Source organism: Urocitellus parryii, chromosome 4 (assembly GCF_045843805.1).
Source record: "Urocitellus parryii isolate mUroPar1 chromosome 4, mUroPar1.hap1, whole genome shotgun sequence".
NCBI classification, from domain to species: Eukaryota; Metazoa; Chordata; class Mammalia; order Rodentia; family Sciuridae; genus Urocitellus; species Urocitellus parryii.
The window spans coordinates 105,372,084-105,392,184 of NC_135534.1; the positions used below are offsets into that span (position 1 = coordinate 105,372,084).

General features: G+C 42.5%; 2 protein-coding genes across 2 annotated transcripts; one reads left to right on the plus strand and one right to left on the minus strand.

Moving 5' to 3' along the window:
* The first annotated feature begins 1,931 nt into the window (after nucleotides 1-1,931).
* Cd3e (CD3 epsilon subunit of T-cell receptor complex) lies at nucleotides 1,932-6,515 on the plus strand. The gene is made up of 6 exons (XM_026396341.2): nucleotides 1,932-1,959; nucleotides 2,322-2,339; nucleotides 2,963-3,193; nucleotides 3,933-4,100; nucleotides 4,635-4,681; nucleotides 5,658-6,515. Exons 1-6 carry the CDS (start codon nucleotides 1,932-1,934, stop codon nucleotides 5,712-5,714), a joined length of 549 nt encoding a protein of 182 aa, XP_026252126.1. The 3' UTR covers nucleotides 5,715-6,515.
* An 8,975-nt stretch (nucleotides 6,516-15,490) lies between these two features.
* Cd3d (CD3 delta subunit of T-cell receptor complex) lies at nucleotides 15,491-18,966 on the minus strand. Its single transcript, XM_026396317.2, has 5 exons — nucleotides 18,857-18,966; nucleotides 16,641-16,856; nucleotides 16,101-16,232; nucleotides 15,799-15,842; nucleotides 15,491-15,625 (listed from the first exon to the last, which is right to left on the minus strand). Exons 1-5 carry the CDS (start codon nucleotides 18,909-18,911, stop codon nucleotides 15,560-15,562), a joined length of 513 nt encoding a protein of 170 aa, XP_026252102.2. The 5' UTR covers nucleotides 18,912-18,966; the 3' UTR covers nucleotides 15,491-15,559.
* Nucleotides 18,967-20,101: the final 1,135 nt, after the last annotated feature.

The window sequence follows — 20,101 nt, forward strand, 5'->3', positions numbered from 1 at the left end:
TTTGAAGAAGAGAGAGACTTTAGGCAGAAGAGAGAAGGGCATACAGTGTGAGGTTAAAGGTCTAACTCTGAAGCTGGATGGCCATGTTTGAATCCTGGTCCAACACCCTAGTTGCTATATGTCTGTACAGTTAACTTCTCTTTGTACATCATCATGTATAAAATGGAAATAATAATGATACCCATTTTATGTTATTATAAGTGTTGAAAGAGTAATTCTTTTGAATTACCTGACCTATAGAAGGCAGTATGTGAATTTTAGCTATTATTATATAGAAAGCACACTGAATCTAGATAATAAGCATTAAAGTTTTATTAGATATGTGTGTTCTAGATATTGCCTTAAATATCTTACCCAGATTTCCTCATTCAGTTCTTCTAACATTCCTACTCTACAGATAAGAAAACAAAGACTTAGAAAATGGATAGAAAGCCCAATCATAAGGCATAAGTGTAAATCTATAAGATACTGAAGTTCATTTTCTTAACCATTATGAAATACCATGCATGTGTTTACAATCTTTGTGAACATACCTATTTGTAGACACAGACACATCTAGACCCTTGTATGAGCACATGTAAATCTAAGCTCTGCTACTGAATTTGTGCGAATAAGGGTTGTAAGCAATTTTTTTTACATTTGTTTTTCAAACAAACCTACCAAGCCAAGCATATTGTCTATTTACTTTTAACTTATTTGTGATTTCTGATTCACATAATATTTCTAAAAAAATTAGTGCTGAAAAATTATTAAATCAAAATAATACCATCTATTGGCATTATATTCAACTTCCAATTTATCACCAGATGGAGAAGGATTTGTTTATGTTGTGTACAGTCTCAGCCAAATGACTATCTGGGTGGCAGAGTCAAAGCTCAATTCTGTTCTCTATGGTATCAGGACCCCAAGAAAGAAAGGAGAAAAGAAACTAATATTTTTCTTTTTTTTTAAGTTTTTTAAAATTTTTTTTAGTTGTAGATGGACACAATACATTCATTTTATTTGTTTATTTTTATGTGGTGCTAAGGATCAAACCCAGTGTCTTATATGTGCCAGGCAAGTGCTCTACCACTGAGCTACAACCTCAGACCCCAGAATCCATTTAATTCTTACAAATGGAGATTTCCCTGATGAAGAAACTGAGGTTCAGAGATGTTAAATGACTTTCCATTGCACACATAGAGTAGGGCAGATCCGAGATACAGACACAAGATTTATGTCTCAGAGTCCAGTGCTCTTTATCCAGTACCACAGTGTCTCTGAGATAATATAAAGCCACTTTTTATTGGGAGAATAATTTCCTTAAAATGTGTAGAGTGATTCACATCATTTAAAGGCAATAACAGAGAAAAGTACATGGAATAAAAAGAAAGGTATTTGATTTCTATTACAAAAGACTTTGTTGGTTATAAGAAAGAATTTCTAGCTGGGCACAGAGGCACATCCTTATAATCCCAGTGGCTCTGGAGGCTGAGACAGGAAGATCATGAGTTCAATGCCAGCTTCAGTAACTTAGCAAGATCCTAAGTGACTCAACAAGCCCCTATCTCTAAGTAAAATATAAAAAAGGGCTGGGGATGTGGCTCCATGGTTAAGCACCCTGGGTTTAATTCCCAGTACAAAAAAAAAAAAGGAAAGAATTTCTGGGGTTGGGGCTGCAGCTCAATGATAGAGCACTTGACTAACATGAGCAAGGCCCTGGGTTCCATCCTCAGTACTGCAAAAAAAAAAAAAAAAAGTGTGTGTGGGAGGGAATTCCTGAATAAAGAGACATAGGTAAGGCCAAGAATCAATGACCCAAACATGTGAAAGATTTTTTTATCTCTGAGAAGATCCTTTGATATTTATCTGAAAGATAATCTAGCTAATGCAAGAAGATAAACCTGAAGATTTTTAGACTTTCTGAGTTGCAGTCCTGGGCCTAAGAGCACATGCTGCCACGCTTGCAATTTGCTGTACGTGAGTCATGTCAATAAGTGTATCTCAGAGGCTAAGTGCACACATCATTTTCAAGACTGGGGCTCCCCTCTCTGGGGACTGATAGGGAAAGTGTTTAGACCCATTAGAAAAATTTTACCTCAAATTTAAACTTAAGCTGGGCATGATGGAACACGCCTGTAATTCAGGAGGCTGAGGCAGGAGGATCACAAATTCAAAACCAGTCTTAGCAACTTAGGGAGACCCTGTCTCAGAGTAAAAAATGAAAAGGACTTGGAGTGTGGCTCACTGAGAACACCCCTGGGTTCAAGTGCCAGTACAAAAAAAAAAAAAATTTAAACCAGGACTTTTTCTTTCTAATCTTTCTTTTTTTCTATTTGCAGATGACCTAACACAGATACGTGAGTTTATGGCCCTTTAATTATGCTTTGTCTAAAGATGCAAATTGGTGGATTGTAAAGAAAGTAATCGAGAAAGATTAACCTCAAAAACTGAGGGCCCCCCCAAAAACCAAATGCTGGATGTTTTCTTTGATTCATAGTGGGATAGAGAGCCGGAGCATGGGAGGAATAGACGAACTCTAGAAAGGGCAGAGGGGTGGGAGGGGAAGGGAGGGGACATGGGGTAATTAATGATGGTGGAATGTGATGATCATTACTATCCAAAGTACATGTATGAAGACACAAATTGCATGAGTATATTATGTATACAAACAAAAAACCAAAGAACTGAGGGCCCCTCAACATTATGTGCCCAATTCCCATTTTAGAAAAGTTTCAAATAGGGACCTATGTGGGGTTTTCTTTACTTCCATCCTTCCCTCCCCAAGTTCCAATGTTCCTGCCTATAACTGAAGCCAACTTTCAGAGGGTGATCCCTTCCTCACACACTCTCTAGCCAGTAGCAGGTAAAACCAGGATGTGAATTCTTACATTTTATTGATTCTTTTGTCATTAGTTTGACCTTTGGGGAATTTTTCTGGTTTCTCCCTCCAATTTCCTTTCTCTTTTCTCTCATTCCTCAGAATACAAAGTCTCCATCTCAGGAACTGATGTGATTCTGACGTGCCCTCAAAAAATTCTGCAGGGCACAATAAATTGGGAAAGAAATGAAAAAAAACTAGAAGGCGAAAATGACGAACAACTGTTACTGAAGAATTTTTCAGAAATGGATGACAGTGGTTATTACGCCTGCTACACACCCTCAGAACAAAAAGATAAAAGTACACGGAATTATCTGTACCTGAGAGCTAGAGGTAACATTCTCCATGACTTCTCCAACCCAACTCACAGTCCTCTGATGTCCCAGGGCTTCCTTCTATACTCAACCCTGGGAGTGTCCAAGGCCACACAGCATCAGTATTTTCTAGAACAGATTAAAAACCAATATGGGGCTGTCTGGATAATCTCAGTTAGCTCTTGGTCTAAAATAGCAACTTCCCAAGAGACAGGCTTGGGTCATTTGGATTGTGTCATACCCAGAATTACAATATGAGTTTATCTGATGCTTTATCCAGAGATACATTCTTTAGAGGGACTTGCAAAGGAAGCCAAAGCCACTGTTTTTAAACTGTCTAAACTAGAGTATAATAATGAAATCACAAGGAGAGCTAACATTTATCGAGTGCTTATAAAATTTCAAGCACTGAACTTGCCAGGGATTTTTTTTTCCATGTATTCTTCTCAAAAGCCATATGAGTTAAGTACTACTTTATTACCATTTCGTAGATGAAGAAACAGAGATTTTGTGAGTCAAAAATACATTGCACAATTCCCATAACTAGTGAGTAATGAAGCTAGGACTTGAACCCAAGACCGTTGGACTATAGCTTGCTAATTGTTATCGTTGTTATAAACATATTGAAGGGAAGGGCCTGTGGCAAGTGTGTGAGTATTGAGGGGAAAATCGCCTTCATCTGTTCCTCCCTCTTCTCCAGTGCCCTGATATCTTCCCTTCTCTGTCATTTCTCTTCTCTCTGCCCCTGGTCCGGGTAGTGTGTGAGAACTGCGTAGAGGTGGATCTGACGGCTGTGGCCACAGTCATCGTAGTCGACATCATTGTCACTCTGGGCTTGCTGATGCTGGTTTATTACTGGAGCAAGAATAGAAAGGCCAAGTCCAAACCTGTGACACGTGGAGCAGGCGCTGGTGGCAGGCCCAGGGGTAAGAGCTGTGTCAGAGAACATTCCCATCAAGGTGGCGTCCAGCCTGGGACAGGGTGGGCAAGTCCCCAGGAAAGTTGAAACTGCTTCCTTAGAACATTTACTGTTCTACCAAGGTCTCCTTCTCCAAGACCACTCCTCTCCTTCCCACCCTAGAAAAGTGTGACCACACTTAGGAAAATGAAGGGCTTCCTCAAATGCTTATCAGTGCTCTGCAGTAATCAGATCCCACCCTCAGGCTGTGAGAAGAGAGACATCGGGGTGTTCCTGCCTTTTCCTTTCTGTTCCCCCATGGAAAGAAATGATGGGAGGACTTGGGCTAAGGAAAGTCACAAAATGAGAAGAACAGTGTGGGGGTCCTTAGGGATGGGATTGAAGAAAGAAAATGAAAAGGGCACTGGGATGGAAAATGGGAGATGTGAAGGAGAGACAAAGGGGACTGTCAACCTTGAGCTGGGTCTCACTGGGGCACTCAGCACTGCAACATTGGGGTTCCCCCCTGGAAATGAATACTTCTCCCTTCCCTCCTCTGCAGGACAAAAGAAGGAGAGACCACCACCTGTTCCCAACCCGGACTATGAGGTAACAGGGATGGAGTGGACAGGGAGAGGTGGGGAGGAGGAGCATGCCCTTCTAGGGGGGAGGGAACAGGTAGGACTGTCCCTCTCTCACCTGCCAGATACTTTGAAAGCCCTCACTCAGGGTTCCTAGGAAAACTCACCATGGGACCACTTCTGCCTCTTTCATGGCAGAACAGGCTAAGAGGTTGTGTGGCCCGAGGGTGGGAATATACCCCTCTCTCTGATTCATTCACTGGCTGGGATATAGCAGTGGAAACATCACATATGTGAGGTCTAATATGATAAATTCAGGACTGATGTTGCACTAGCATATACTAATGTAGTCAAACAGTTATTAAAATATGATAATGCTTCATTGGTAAGTAGCCCCAAGCCTCCCGCCATGGCACCCACACATACACTCTCAGACATCACAGCCCATCCCTCTGCCTCTTGATCTGGTGACTAAGCAGCTAATGCCTGGCCTAGGGGAGCACCACCAGAATTGTTCTCATTGGTTGGTGGGTGTGCACTAATAGTTATCACATATTTTTATTGTCACACCTGGACCCACTCTACAAATATTTAAGCATGTGATATTTACTTTCCAATGAGTGACTTAATTTAATCCTGACAAAAGCCCTGAGCACTTGCCTAGCATAAGAAAGGGCCTAGGTTCAAAACCCAGTATTTCTCTCTCTCTCTCTCTCTCTCTCTCTCTCTCTCTCTCTCTCTCTCTCACACACACACACACACACACACACACCTGAGAGGTGAGTCTTTAGACTCCCATTTTTAAAATAGGAAAGTTGAGGCTCACAGAAGTACAGAATCCATGCAAGTCTACTACCTGTAAGGACCAACTTGGAATTCCCAGGTGCCTCCTGACTCCAAGCCCAGCATCTTTCCACTGCACTACAGCTAGATCTCCAGAGCCATTCTCCCCCACGAGCTACTTCCTCCACCCTTCTAGCCACCCCTCTCTGTTCTACCCCCAGCCCATCCGGAAAGGCCAGCGGGACCTGTATTCTGGCCTGAATCAGAGAGGAATCTGACAGCTCTGGAGGATCGCCTACGTCTGCCTCTCCCTAGGCACCCTGCAATTCCTTGTTCCCTGGACAAGTTTTGGACCCTACAAGAGAATTGTTCTTCAGTCTCACAGTGAACTCACAACATCCTGCAGAATTTTCTTTGGCTCGCTCCTTCCTGCCATCTCTACCTGCCGCCCAGTTCTAGGATTTTTCTGCTTCATTGTCCTTTGAAACATCATGGCTATTCAGCCCCTTACACCCAGCCTGCCTGTCAGGATATTTATTTCTGTGATTCACTCCTGGCCAATTCTTCCCTTCCCCCACACAAATATTTCTGCCTTCAAATCCCTCCTTTCTCTGCATATAAATTGTCCCTCATTCTGTAATCACAGTGGCTTGGGAGGCTGAGGCAGGAGGATCTCAAGTTCGGAGCAGCCTCAGCAACTTAGTGAGGCCCTAAACAACTCAGTGAGACCTTGTCTTTAAATAAAATATATAAAAGGGCGGGGATGTGGCTCAGTATTTAAGTGCCTCTGGGTTCAATTCCCAGTACCAAAAAAAAAAAAAATGTTCCCTCATTACTAACAATTTCATTTAACTTTCCATTTTCCCAGCTCTCTCTCTCTCTCTCTCTCTCTCTCTCTCTCTCTCTCTCTCTCTGCAGCCTTCTTTGTGGGGGACTGGGTAAATGTTGGCAGAGGCCCTGTCCCATTCACAGATCCTGGCCCAGAGTTAGCCCTGAGCCCCCTTCCCTGGTTCTTACTGCAGGCTACTGGATGGTCATTCGCAACTCAATGAATGCATGTAAGCTCCTCTCCACTGACAGAGAAAACAAATAAAGTGTGTTTAGCTGAAAGAATTGCTGTCCCTCTTTTCTGGCATGTCCTCAGAGGCTACCTTGCTTCACAAGATAACTCAGGTGTTCCTCACCTTTGGTTCCATTTAGTACTCATATTTAATATTCCATTTAGTACTGCAAGTACTACCTGTTTTTCCAGCTGGTAGAGGTATTATCTGAAGCTCTCTTTAAAGAGGGAAATGGAGGCAGGGATGGGGAGGTGCAGATACAGAAAGTTTAATTCCTCTTGGAGGAAAACGCCAAAGGTAGCAGAGAGTGACTGATGGGTCCCTCATGGAGAAATCAGGTCATAAAATGGGCAAGATAGAAGTAATCCCAGCAGCTCGGGAGGCTGAGGCAGGAAGATCATGAGTTCAAAGTCAGCCTCGGCAACTTAGCGAGGCCCTAAGCAACTCAGTGAGACCCTGTGTCTAAATAAAATATTTAAAAAGACTGGGGATGTGGCTCAGTGGTTAGGCGCCCCTGGGTTAAATCCCCCGTACCAAAAAAAAAAGCCCATAAAAAGGTAGATCAAGGTAACAGAAATGAACAGTGCCGAGGTATAAGGGGGGCCTTGGGGATGGGACACAGGTTTCTGCAAGCTGCCAGGAAGAGCTGCTGAGCTGGGCTGGGGGCAGTGGAGGAAGGAGGTACCCCTCCCTCCTGCTCTAGAGGCAGCTGCCTGCAGCTAGAAGCACTGCGGGTAAGCGGCACAGGATGTGGGCTGCACTGGGATGGGGGGGGTGCAGCAGTGGGGGGGGGGGCAGGCCAGTGTGGGAAGGCTTCATTCTCAGTCTCCCCTGGCTCACACTCAGCTTGCTGAGAGAGGAAGCCAGAGCATGAGCAAACTGTGCTAGTCCAGCTCAAACCAGCATGCTCTCTCTGCACTCTGAAATCTCCCTTGACCAAAGAGCTAATTACAAGTGTGACCACAGCTAAAATTACCTTTTGTGAATAGCACAAAAGTGTGAGCATCCTGCACATGCTCAGATTGGGCTATGGCTACAGATTCTGATTGTTGGCCCCTGTTGAAGGGTCATTTCTTTCCCTGTAAGCATCAGCACTTAAGCTCAGAGCCTCAGTGATTTTGCCCATCACTAACTGTTGATCAGTAGGCTGGCCCAGGGATGGTAGGTGTTGTCCCAGGTATATTTGATTATGCACAGTCAAGGGAAGACATAGCTCAGCATGATAAAGACAATAATAACAGCTCACACTTATTGAGCATTTACTATGCTCCAGAAACTGTGCTTGGCCCTTCACAGTTGTTATCTGATTTAATCTTTAGAATGACTCCACAAGATAGATGTGTTGCTCTTGCTTTACAAATGAGGATAGTGAGGCTCAGAGAAGTTAGGTCTTTTGCTCAAGTCACAGTTAGTGAAGGGCAGGGCTGGAATCAGTAGCCAGGGTTATCCAACTACAATGGTCTCAACATCTACCCTACTGATTGCAATCTAAGAACTGCTCTCCATCCTGTCAAATGTCCTTGGAAAAATAGATGGACAGGTTGAATGTGGAGTTAAAATAGAGAGCAGGCTTCCTACTTGGGGCAGAAACAGGATAAAGGTGAGGAAGATAAGCAGGATGCCAGGGATGCAGAAAGTAGGAGGGTTATACTTTTTAGAAGAACAGATTGCAGTAGGATTACAGTAAAAGTGGGCACAGTGGAGAGGGGTAATGGAGAATAAAGGAAAGATTTAAAAGAGAGAAGATCAATTTCTGACACTGGCCAAGATGGAGTAACAAGAATTGAATTTACCCTTCTGCCTAAACAATTAAAACATGAGACAAAAAAAAAAAGTTAAAACAATTTTAAAGACATCAGACAACAGGCAACTGTGGACAATGATTCCTGAGAAATGGGAAGCACGGTGAATCCTAGGATTTCTCCGGTTTATGATCTAGAAATAATTTCCATCTGTGTGGCTCAAGGAGGAAGAACCTAAGGAGAGCCCAGAGATCTCCCTGAGGGCAGGCAAGGAAGATGTGAGGCCAAGGAGTCTTTGAGGAGAGTTTGCAGGAGAGAGTGTAAGAGAAGAAAATTCTTAATAAGGACACCAGAGATCTGAAGAGGAGCCCTGCAGTCTTCAGCTGAATAGTGATCAATATACGCCAGAGAGGAAACTGCAAGAGGTCCAAGAACCACTTGAAAGAATTAGAGGAAGGGTCTCACATAGCACTAGAAATAACTGCTATGACCTCATAATTCAAGGGAGGTTAGGAAAAACTGTGTGCCCACATGGCAGAAGAAGCAAGTGATCTCTCTAGAGTTTCTTCCATAAGGCCAATAATCATGTTCCTGACCTGCTCACCTTCCAAAGGCCCCACCTCCTAACACTATCACCCCAGTGCTCAGGACTTCAACAAATTGCAGGGGGAGGGGGTGATACGACATCCAGGCCATACAGTTATGAACAATTTTATGCCAATAAATTAAACAACTTAGATGGAAAGGATACACTCCTTGAGAAAGCTCATTGAAGATGAAATAGATATCCTGAATAGCACTTTATTTATTAAATAAATTGAATTTGTAGTTAAAAACCTTTTCAAAAAGAAAATCCCCAGTCCAAATGGTTATCTAGAGAAATCTATCAAAACTTTAAGGAAAAAATAATACCAATTCTATGCAAACTCATGCAGAAAATTGAAGACTTATCCTATGGAAACCAGACTTACTTGTATTGATTAGTCTAGTTGATTTTATATGTCAACTTGGGCAGGCCACAGTGCCCAGATATTTGACCAAATATACTTGAGTGTAGGCAATAACTTTCTCAATAGGATCCCCAAACCTCAGGGAATAATGCCAAGTGTCAATAAATAAGAAGGCATCAAATTAAAAAGTTTCTGCCCAGCATAGGAAACAATTAAGAATGTGAAGAGAAAACCTGCAGAATGGCAGAACATCTTTGCTAGCTACTCTTCTGACAGAGGATTAATATCTAGAATATATAAAGAATTCAAAAAACTTTAGCCCCAACATCAAATAACTCAATTAATAAATGAATTAAATAGTTTCTCAAAAGAAGAAATACAAATGGCCAACAAATTTATGAAAAAATGTTCAACATCATTAGCAATTAAGGAAATGCAAATCAAAACTACACTGAGATTTCATCTCACACCAGTCAGAGTGGCAGCCATCAAGATTACAAATAATAAGGGTCGGGGTTGTGGTTCAGTGGTAGAGTGCTTGCCTAGCATGTGTGGGGCACTGGGTTCAGTTCTCAGCATCGCATATAAGTAAATAAAGGTCCATCAACAACTAAAAAATATATATTAAAAAAAGAAGAATACAAATAATAATAAGTGCTGGAGAGGGTGTGGAAAAAAAAGGAAGACTTTTACATTGTTGAGATTGTAAATTTGTTCAACTACTAAGGAAATCATATGGGGGTTCCTCAAAAATTTCTCTACCATAGGATCCAGCTATACCACTTCTCAGTATTTATCCTGAAGAATTAAAGTCATCATATTACGGTGATCAATGCATACCCATGTTTATAGCAGCACAATTCACTATAGCCAACTACGGAACCAGCCTAGATGTTCATCAATGAATGAATGGATAAAGAAAATGGAAGATATACACACAATGGAGTTTTATTCAGCAATAAAGAAAAAATGAAATTGTGTCATTTGCAGGCAAACAAATGAACTAGAGATCATTATGTTAAGTGAAATAAGTCAAATTCAGAAGGTTAAGAGTTACATGTTTCCTCATATGTGGAAGCTAGAGAGAAAAAAGAAAAAGAAAGATGGGGTGGAGCTAATGAAAATCAAAGGGAGATCAGTAGAGAAAGTGGAAGATGGGGAGGGAGGGGTAAGTGCTAGAGAGTGACACTGGCCAAATTATGTTGTTATATTGTATATTGTATGCACGTTCAAATACGTTACAACAAATCCCATCAGGATGTATAATAATGCACCAATAAAAAGAAGTAGAGGAAAAAAAGAAAAAAATACATATCTGGATGTTGCTATGACAATTCTAATCAGCAAATTTTGACTAAAGCAGAATGGCCCTCCACAATATAAATGGACCTCATCCAATTGGTCAAAAGCCTTTGGAGAAAACAGACTGAGGTCCTCTAAAGAAGAGCGGATTCTGCCTCTAGTCTCTCTTTGGACAGCTAGGCCATCAACTCTTTTCTGGATCTCCAGCCTGCCAGCATACACTGCAGATTGTGGACATGCCAGACTCTACAAATACATCATCCAACTTCTCCAGGGAAACAGAACCAATAAGAGATGAATATATGTGGTTGCTTGTTCTTTGGAGAACCCTAATATACCCTGAGATCTAAACCAAAGACATAAGAAAACCACAGACCAAAATCCCTCTTGAATATAGATCCTCCTTCCATGTTTTTTTCTTTGCCAGTCAGCAGCATTTGAGTTAAGCTGATCACTGTTTCATGAAAACTAGACTTACCAGGATGACCAAAGAAGGACGTGCAATCCCTGCCCTTGATCTGGGAACGGGATGGTCTGGGTCAGCACTAGCCCATAAAAGAGTTTTGGTGCACATTAAAGGAGTTACATCATCTGGGTAGACACAGCCACACATCAATTCATACTGCTCTATGAGTGGCACCTGGGAAGGATCAGAGCTCCGACTCCAGGTGCCATCATATAGGGCATAACCTGCAGGCAGTGGTAGTCCTGGAGGGCGGTGCTCAGTAGTGGTGTGGGCAGAAGATGGTGACCTAGCTATCCTGGTGCAGCTCCTTTTCTTGCTCCAAAGGACTAGCTTGATTCATCTGGATGAGTTCAAGTGGAAAGGATCCCTTCTCACCACTTTCGATGGTTTGGCTGAAAAGGGAGACCTCTTTAATGGAAGATAATCTTTCGTGTCCAAGTGTGCAGATGGCTGTGCTCCCCTGCTGCAGCTTCCAAGTGGGCTTTCATGGATTAACTAAGAAGGAACCCAGTGTTGAGTCTTAATTCTGAAAAAATATGCTGTCAATTTGGCTATAGGTGAAGTTTGCATTTTCCCTCTTGATCTTCACCAATTTTCACATTATCTTGGTGCAATCTGTATCCAAGACGTGAAGCAAATGCAAATGTGGTGAACATTCTCCATTACCAAAATGGGAAAGCTGCCTTATCTCCTCATCAAAATGCTTACACCAGGAAATCAGCTCTCTTTCTCTCAGAGGCTCAGCTCTGCTGCCTTTGGCCCAGGCAGTATATACAGTCTTCGAGCAGGAGAGAGGAGCTGGCAAGAGGAAACCACCAGGCAATCCCAAATCTTCCCTCCCTCGCCGCCCCACAATACCAGGGACTGACTCTATGGCACTCTTATCACCGAGCTGCCCAGTCCCAGCCCTTTTTAATTTGTATTCTGATACAGAGTCTCATTAAATTTCCTAGGGCTTTGCTAAATTGCTGAGCCTAGCCTTGAACTCACTATCATCCTACCTCATCCTCCTGAATTGCTGGGATTACAGACACTTGCCACTGTACCCTGCTGGTCCCAGGAGCTTAACAAAATTTCTTATCACAACTTTAGCAAATTTAATTCAATATTATAAGCAAGATTAATACATAATGACCAAGAAGAACTTTTTCAGGAAAGCAAGATTGATTTAATTTATCATATGAACAGACTAAAAAAAGTAAAATCATATAATTATCCCTATGGCCGCATTACACACACTTGACAATATCCCATTTGTGGTTTTTTGTTTGTTTGTTTGTTTTTTATTAAAATATTTATTTTTTAGTTGTTGTTGGACACAATACCTTTATTTATTTTTATGTGGTACTGAGGATTGAACCCAGGGCCTCACATGTGCCAGGTGAGCATCCTACCACTGAGCCACAACCCCAGCCCCTCCTCACATCTATTTTTGATAAAAATTCTCAGCAAAGTAGAAAGAGAGAAAAAAAAAAAACTTCCTCAGTCTGTTAAAGGATATCTCAGAAAAACCTTAAGCTAATATGCTTAATGATGAAGGACACTGCTTTCCACTAAGTTGGTCAACAAGGCAAGGATGTCTTCCTCTCCACCATTGTTGCAATGTTACTGGAGTGTGTAGCCAACCCAGTAAGCTAAGACACAGACATAAATCACATGCAGTCACAAAGGGAAAAGTTCGACCATCTTTATTAACAGATGACAAGGACATTGGAAAAGAATCCACAGGAAAAGCGACTAGAATTAATGAGTGAGCTTTGCAAGTTTTCAAGGTTCAAGATCAATACACAAAAATCAATTTAGTTCTAAACTCTAGCAATGAACAATTAGAAATTGAAATTTTTAAAATACCACATACAACAGCATGAAAAATATAAAATAGGAATAAATCTTGACAAAAAACATGAATATGGATTAGAAGACTCAATATTGTTAGGATGTTGACTTTCCCCAAATCAATTTGTAAATTCAATGCAATCCTGATCAAAATCCAGATAGGCATTTTTGTAGTAATTGAAAAGCCAATTCAAATGCAAGAGCTGAGAATCTAGAGCAGTCAAAACAACTTTCTTTAAAAAAGAATGTCCTGCTGGGCGGGGTGGTACACCCCTGTAATCCCAGCTGCTCAGGAGGCTGAGGCAGGAGGATCGTGAGTTCAAAGCCATCCTCACTAAAGCCATCCTCACCAAAAGTGAGGTGCTAAGCAATTCAGTTAGACCCTGTCTCTAAATAAAATACAAAAAGAGCTGGGAATGTGACTAAGTGGTCGAGTACCCCTGAGTTCAGTCTTGGTACCAAAAAGAAAAAGAATAACCCCATCATTTACACAAAAAAAGCATATATTTTGCATATTGACTAGCATCTGAGAGTTCATAGCAGCTTTATTTGCATAGCCTAAACCAATAAACAACTAAAAAAACATCAATAGGTACAAAGATAAACAAACTGTGATATATCCATACAGTGAGTACCCTTGAACAATAAAAAGGAATGAACTATGCAACACAATGCATGGTTCTCTAAATAATTATGCTGAGTGTAAGAAGCCAGACAAAAAGGGTACATATACTATTTCAGTTATATAAAACTCTAGGAAAATGAAAACTACGGTGACTGAAAGCAGATCAGTGGTGCCTGGGGAAAGAGAAATGAAGAGAAGGATCTCTTCAGGGTGACGAATATTTTTCATTATCTTGATTGTTGATATTTCGCAAGTACATACATATGTACTTGAAAACTTGCAAAATTGATCAGTGGTAGAGCTCATTCTTACCATATATGAGGCCCTGGGTTGAATACCCAGCACACACACAAAAAAATGCATTTCATATTTGAAGTATGGACAATTTATTCTTTTTTATTTTTTAGTTGCTGATTACCTTTATTTTATTTATTTATATGTGGTGCTGAGAATTGAACCCAGTGCCTCACACATGCCAAGCAAGTGCGATACCACTGAGCCACAGCCACAGCCCCATGGACAATTTATTCTTGTTCCTGTTGTTTAAAAGAAAGAGAGAGGGACACACACAAAAAGAGAGAGAGGAGAAAGAGGAGAGAAAGAGAAAGCCCAGAAGGGACACAATTTTCCAAAAAGCTCAGATGGAGGGTAGTAAGTGTTTCTAAACCTCAGTTTCACATCAGAATCACTGTAGGTAGCTTTAAAACCCTGGGGCCCATGTGGCAGTGGGGGCAGGTATGGAACAAGAATGGTTAATGGGTGCAGTTGGATAGGAGGAATCATTTCTAATGTCCTATAGCATAGTAGGATAACTAGAGTTGACAAATACTTAATTATATATTTTAAAATAGCTAATAGGATTTTGAATATTCATAACACAAAGAAACGACAAATGTTTGAGGCAATAAGTAAACCAGTTACCCTCATCTGATCAGCACGCACTGTATACATGCATTGAAACATCGTGCAATATCCCCCAAATTTTACAATTATTATGTAGCAATTAAAAATTTTTAGTACCTTTATTTTATGTATTTCTTTTTTTATATGTATTTCTTTTTATGTGATGCTGAGGATGGAACCCAATGCCTCACACATGCTAGGCAAGTGCTCTACCACTAAGCCACAACCCCAACTTAATTTTTTAAGTCCTAGGGCCCATCTGCAACCCAAATCTGTAAATTTAGAAGGTGGCATCCAGGCATCCATATTTTTTTAACTCCCTCAGAGATTCCAACATGTAGCCAGTGTTGAGAACTGGTAGATGTGGGATATAAGCAAATTTGAGGAATGCAAGGTATAAGGAAGCATGCAGGGCATGAAAAGGATCCAAAGTGTAGGGGAAATACAGGCCGAGAAAGGGATGCCCACAGTAGAGTAGTTCAATGGGAAAGGAGGATCTAGAGAGAATTATAGTTGTTGGAATTTAAAAACTAGGAAAAAAGCATGCCTGTGAATGAAGCATGTGTACATTGAAACTTTATTCTGTCTCCTATGAAATGAATGTCTGCAAGTAAAGACAGGTCTTGAGGAAGGAAAGATAGGTATGCTGGGAAAAGGGGGACTGAAGGAACCTAGGCTGAGACCTCCTCACAGTTCTGGCCACTACTCAACAGGGTCCTAACGCCAAGGTCAGACCCTTAGTAGCACTGGGACTTTGTCACACACAACACTCTGTGAGTTTTGGAGAAAAATGAGTCCCTTGATGTCTTTGCCACCCCCACTTGTGACATCATGGAAACTTCTTTGTGACTGGCTCCCAAACACACCAGCCAGCCCTCATCCGTGGTGAGGCAGCTAAAAGTGTGACAGGCTTGTGATAAGGGACTGGAGTCAACAAGTGGCAGAGGAGGATAGTAGGACAGACCCCTTCACCCTGGAAGCCCACTGGACTAGAAACAAGATGGGTTCCAGGGTGGGAGATGGCCCCTCACAGTGTCCATGAGTGACAGAGGAAGGGAAAAGATGAAGGAAGGCAGGGAGGGCCAAATCCCAGCCAAGTCAGGACAACTCCCATCCCCTGCCCCAGTGCCTTAAAAAGTGCAGGCACCTGCTGGGTTAAAGGGGACATCTTTATTGGCTGAGCAAAGAGAGAAGGCACAGTTGATAGTGATGCTTCTAGAAGCCACTGGGTCTCAGGGTCACTTGTTCGAAGCCCAGTTTCCTCCAAGACGGCTGTACTGACCATCATCATGATCTCGGAGAGGCTAAGAGGTGAAAAGGTCGACAGTGAGACAGGATCAAAGCTCTTCTGCCCTCTCCAGACACCCTCAATGATGGCTTCTAGAATGCTCCACAAATGCACATGACACATAGTGTCAGCTTCTCCATTCCCACTCACTCCTCCTTCTGATCTTGTCTCCCTCCTCTCAGGGCTCACCTGATAGAGCTGCTCGTTCCTCAGTAGAGTTTGAGTGTCCACAGCTAGAAGAACAAGGGAAGGAGTATCATTAGGGGTGAGGGGGGAAGGGATAATGATACCCATGAAAGCTACAGAGGGGTCTGCAGCTGGTCATACCCTCCCACACCCTCAAAAGTCTACATGAGCAATATGGGTGCACAAGTTTTTTCAATATCCAGTGGTAGAACATGGCAAGAATGACCCCCAGATGAGACCAAATCTACCATCAGCCCCATTCTTCAGAAGGAGCATGAGTTTGTTGATTCATATTCTCTACTAACCTCCAGAGAGCCTTCCAGTCTCATGGCCTGTAAAGCAGTAGACTCCCAAAGCAAGGAGCAGAGTGGCAATAATGTCAGCAACGATGATGCCAGCCAGGGTGCCTGGGTGCAGCTCCACACAGTTCTGGCACACTGGGGAAGAGGAGGAGTAGAGAGTTTCCAAGATCAGGGAACCATATCTGCCTCCTGTGGCATCCCTAGGATCTCTCATACTAAGACCCAAACTTCATTAAGATCCTACTGATGGCCTTGCTATATCCATCTCTCCCCTATCCCAAGGAATTCCCGAAGAGACCCCAGAAGTAATCTCAGCTTGATGGAACCTTAAACTAGGTAATGGGCTAAATCCCTCTGCCAACCAAGCCTGTGGTAACAAGGCCCCTACCACTCTGCCTTGCTGGGTCAAGCTCTCCCTCCCTCTCTGAAGACCTCCAGATTTGATTCATGACATTACAAGAGTAACCCCAGTTTATTTAGAGAACAGATTGTTTCATTTCAGAGGCCCGCCATTCCAATCCAATGGGTCCAGGAGGCACATACTTCGATAATATATTTGCACAGTGGACTTCTTCGTGTCATTCCCTTTACACATATACGTTCCTCGTGGGTCCAGGATGCGTTTTCCCAAGTCCAGATTTTTATTGACTGCTAACTCTGTTCCCACTGTGCCTTCTAGCCATATGACATTGGAATCGCATTGCAAAAGCACCTTGTCCTCAATTTCCAACACAGAGGGGCTCACACTCGAGGGGCTCACTAAGAGAAAGAAAAATACCATAATCAGAGAGAGCTGTTTGGTCTACACAAGACCCCTATTCTGCTGAGGATCACTTTGGGAGTACAGGATAGTCATGGTTTCTAATGAGAGAGGCAGAAGTGATAAGAGAAAGAGTTCAGGAAGTGAACTGCAGATCAGGAAGGTTATGAAGCCGTAGTAGAAGTAGAGAGCAGGCCCTGAGGGACTTGGGGCAAAAGAAGAAGCTGTGAAGCTGGGTTGATCCAAGAACCTTCCTGAAAATGCATTCAGACCACTGATTAGAAGAAGGAGGGGAGAATAGACTGCTGCAGTTCCCAGGAAACTTGGAAAGGCTCAAGAATGTTCCCAGGTTGGAGAGGTCTGCAATTATTCTACTAGAAGTCTTCTAATTCTACTCCCCAATCAATCCCCTATAACACTACCACTTCAATGACTCATCCTCTTTCCTCCCCCTTGTCTCTTCCCCAATATCCACCAGAGGAATGGGGCACTCACTCCTCAAGCCTTCCCCAGGCTTTAGATGATGGCTGGAGTGGGGAGTTGCTGCTATAAACCACCAGCCCAACGATCCAGATTTACGAGAGCAAATCCCATGTAAAGATTTTCAGTTGTTTCACACTTGCTTATGAGAAGAAGGACAGAAAAAAAATATTTATCAAATTTATTATTGAGGCTTCACACACAAATCTTGTGGGGAGTTTAAGGCCAGAGGTGAGCCAGATTCTTTCTAGAGCCACTGAATTTCTTTGACAGCCTGAGAGCATCTCCACAAGGGCTCTGGAATCTCTAATACTCATCCCAGGGAAAAGTGAAACTTATGTTCTCCCTGAGCTTCATATTCAGGGATTTGGATATAAAAACATTCTTAAAAAATAGTTATTTCTCCTGCATCTGAAGCAAATCAGGAGTATATGTGTGCACACTCAGGGAGACATATGTATTTCAAGTACTTTACTTCCTAGAGCCATGTCTTTGGAATTGTTTCTAGCAGAATTGCTGGGTGTTCCAGGGTTGCTGTGAATTAGGATGACTATTTAACCCAATTTTCCTGAGAGTAAGAGGATTCTGGGACATGGAATTTTCAGAGTTCTCTTGTTTTATTTTCTTTTGTTTTGTGGTACTGGAGATTAAACCCAGGGCCTCACACATGCTAGTCTAGTGCTCTGTCACTAAGCTACATCCCCAGCTCCATTTCAGTTTACTTTTTTTCTTTTTCTTTTCTCTTTTTTGAGACAGTGTCTCAGTATGTTGCCAAGGCTGGTTTTGAAATTCTCCTACTTCAAGGAATTCTCCTACTTCACCTTCCTAAGCAGCTGTGATTCTGTTTTAAAAACAACCTAAGACAAGAGCTGGGTGCAGTGAAGCACACCAGTAATCCCAGCTGCTAGGAGACTGAGACAGAAGGACAGCAAGTTCAAGGTCAGCCTCTACAATTTAACAGGATCCTCTCTTAAGATAAATAAAAATAAAAATAAAAAAAGGGCTGTGGGTGTAGCTCTGTTAGATCACCTCTGGGTTCAATCCCCCAAACCATAACAAACAGGGGTGTATTGGTATACTATTGACCATGTAATGATCTCCACACACCAATCTGCCCTTTTGCTTTCACAACCTAAAATTAATTTTTCTCTTAAAGCATTCCCCTGAGTCCTGGAACATGACTCCAGATGGTCACATAATGATGGACAAATGAATAAGAGCCCTGAAAATACTGGAAGGAGTGCACATAGTTCCACTAAGGCACACACATACTGATCAATTTCCTATAGATCTCTGGCCTAAGCTCTTTAAAGAGAGACATTCAGGGCCAACACGTGCCCTGGCTAGAATAAGTTGAAGCTAAGCACCTCTTTTCTACCTCTCAACCTTGCCCTCCTGACACCTAGGGTGTTGTTCTCAATGGAACAACATTGAGAAGCACTTTCCAGTGGACCTCTCTCCCAGTAGTAATGTCCTTTGCAGGGACCTTCCGCCACCTGCTTGGAGAAGCCTTACTTACCTTGATGGAGAATGGCAGACAGTATCAGATGGGACAGAAACCTGCTGAGTTCCATTTTTTGGTAGAATTCACCCAGCAGATAGGGCCAGGTCAAGGAACTACCAGCCAGAGTGAAAGATACCTTCCCCCAAATGATTCATGGGTATGCGGAAAAAGTAAAGAGTGGGGGAGGAGCTGTAAGATGTCTGCCTCTCTGCTCTCTGCCTTTGATGAAAGGAGTAGGTCAGGGGTGGGGTAGGAAGGAAGCAGTTGCAAATTGTTCTTTCTCTGAGCAGGGAGCTTGGGGTTGGGACGGAAGTCAAAGTAGAGAATATGGAGAAGGTTGCCTGGACTTCTAGGAGGTGAATGGAGATTTAGGACAGCCTTTCCTGAGTCATTGGTGAAAAATGAGAACTTCACAGTCCCTGTTGACAACCTAACTACAAATTTACTTACTAGTTAAAAACTGCCACCTCTCATAGCCCCTTGAGAGAAGGTATGACCCCCATTGCACAATCCTATCAGCTAGGTTCCTCCCATTTCTGGTATTTCTCAGGACCCTTCCCTGGGCAGACTGAGACACCAGATGGAACAGCTTCTAGCCACTGGGAAATTGGACTTCAGAGCATTGCCAGCCAGAGACTTGAATCCCAGCTCCACTACAAGAGCCAGGCATGGAATTCTCCAGAGCCTCATTCTCAGTATCATTATAAGGATTTGAAAAAAGGTGTTTGTATAGTGTCTGCCATATCAGATGTGCTCCATAAGAGGAAGTCATTAATAACAATATAATCAACTCCCTGGCAAAATTAAGCCTTCCCAGGAGACAATGTACTTTTTCCCCTTGTGACCCGTAGGGATCTGAAACTCCATACTTCTACAATAGGACTGAGCCATGTCTGTCCTGCTCACTGCTGGGATTTTGTGACAGGCACATAACAGAGCTCTGTGAATTTCTGTTGGTCACTGATTGACTGGATGAGGGAGACAGGGACCTCAGATTCTGGAAACTCAATCCAGGCCTTATCCCTGGAAATGTGCTGGCAGTCCTGTTGAAATTCTCCCATCTACTCTCTTCCAGGCAGGCACCACTTTGATGATCTTAAAAAAATAGTGACAAAAAATTCCTGAATAAAGGCCTAGTCAGCTTTTGCACATGGAGTTCCAGCTCCAAGCACCTGAGAATCTTGCCTAAAGTCATTAGTTACAGCATCAAGTGACAACTGGCTGCAATCCTAGCAACAACAGGAAACAGGATGTTTATCT

What these genes read in the sequence shown, in the direction of transcription:
- Cd3e (XM_026396341.2), top strand. Translation starts at nt 1,932, where the DNA reads ATGCTGCCACGCTTGCAATTTGCTGTAC. An exon ending in TCTGTACCTGAGAGCTAGAG is followed by an intron (nt 3,194 to 3,932) that starts GTAACATTCTCC and finishes TGGTCCGGGTAG; the next exon opens with TGTGTGAGAACTGCGTAGAG. An exon ending in TTCCCAACCCGGACTATGAG is followed by an intron (nt 4,682 to 5,657) that starts GTAACAGGGATG and finishes TTCTACCCCCAG; the next exon opens with CCCATCCGGAAAGGCCAGCG.
- Cd3d (XM_026396317.2), bottom strand. Translation starts at nt 18,911, where the DNA reads ATGGAACTCAGCAGGTTTCTGTCCCATCTGATACTGTCTGCCATTCTC. An exon ending in GACTGGAAGGCTCTCTGGAG is followed by an intron (nt 15,843 to 16,100) that starts GTTAGTAGAGAA and finishes TTGTTCTTCTAG; the next exon opens with CTGTGGACACTCAAACTCTA. An exon ending in GGAACGAGCAGCTCTATCAG is followed by an intron (nt 15,626 to 15,798) that starts GTGAGCCCTGAG and finishes TTCACCTCTTAG; the next exon opens with CCTCTCCGAGATCATGATGA.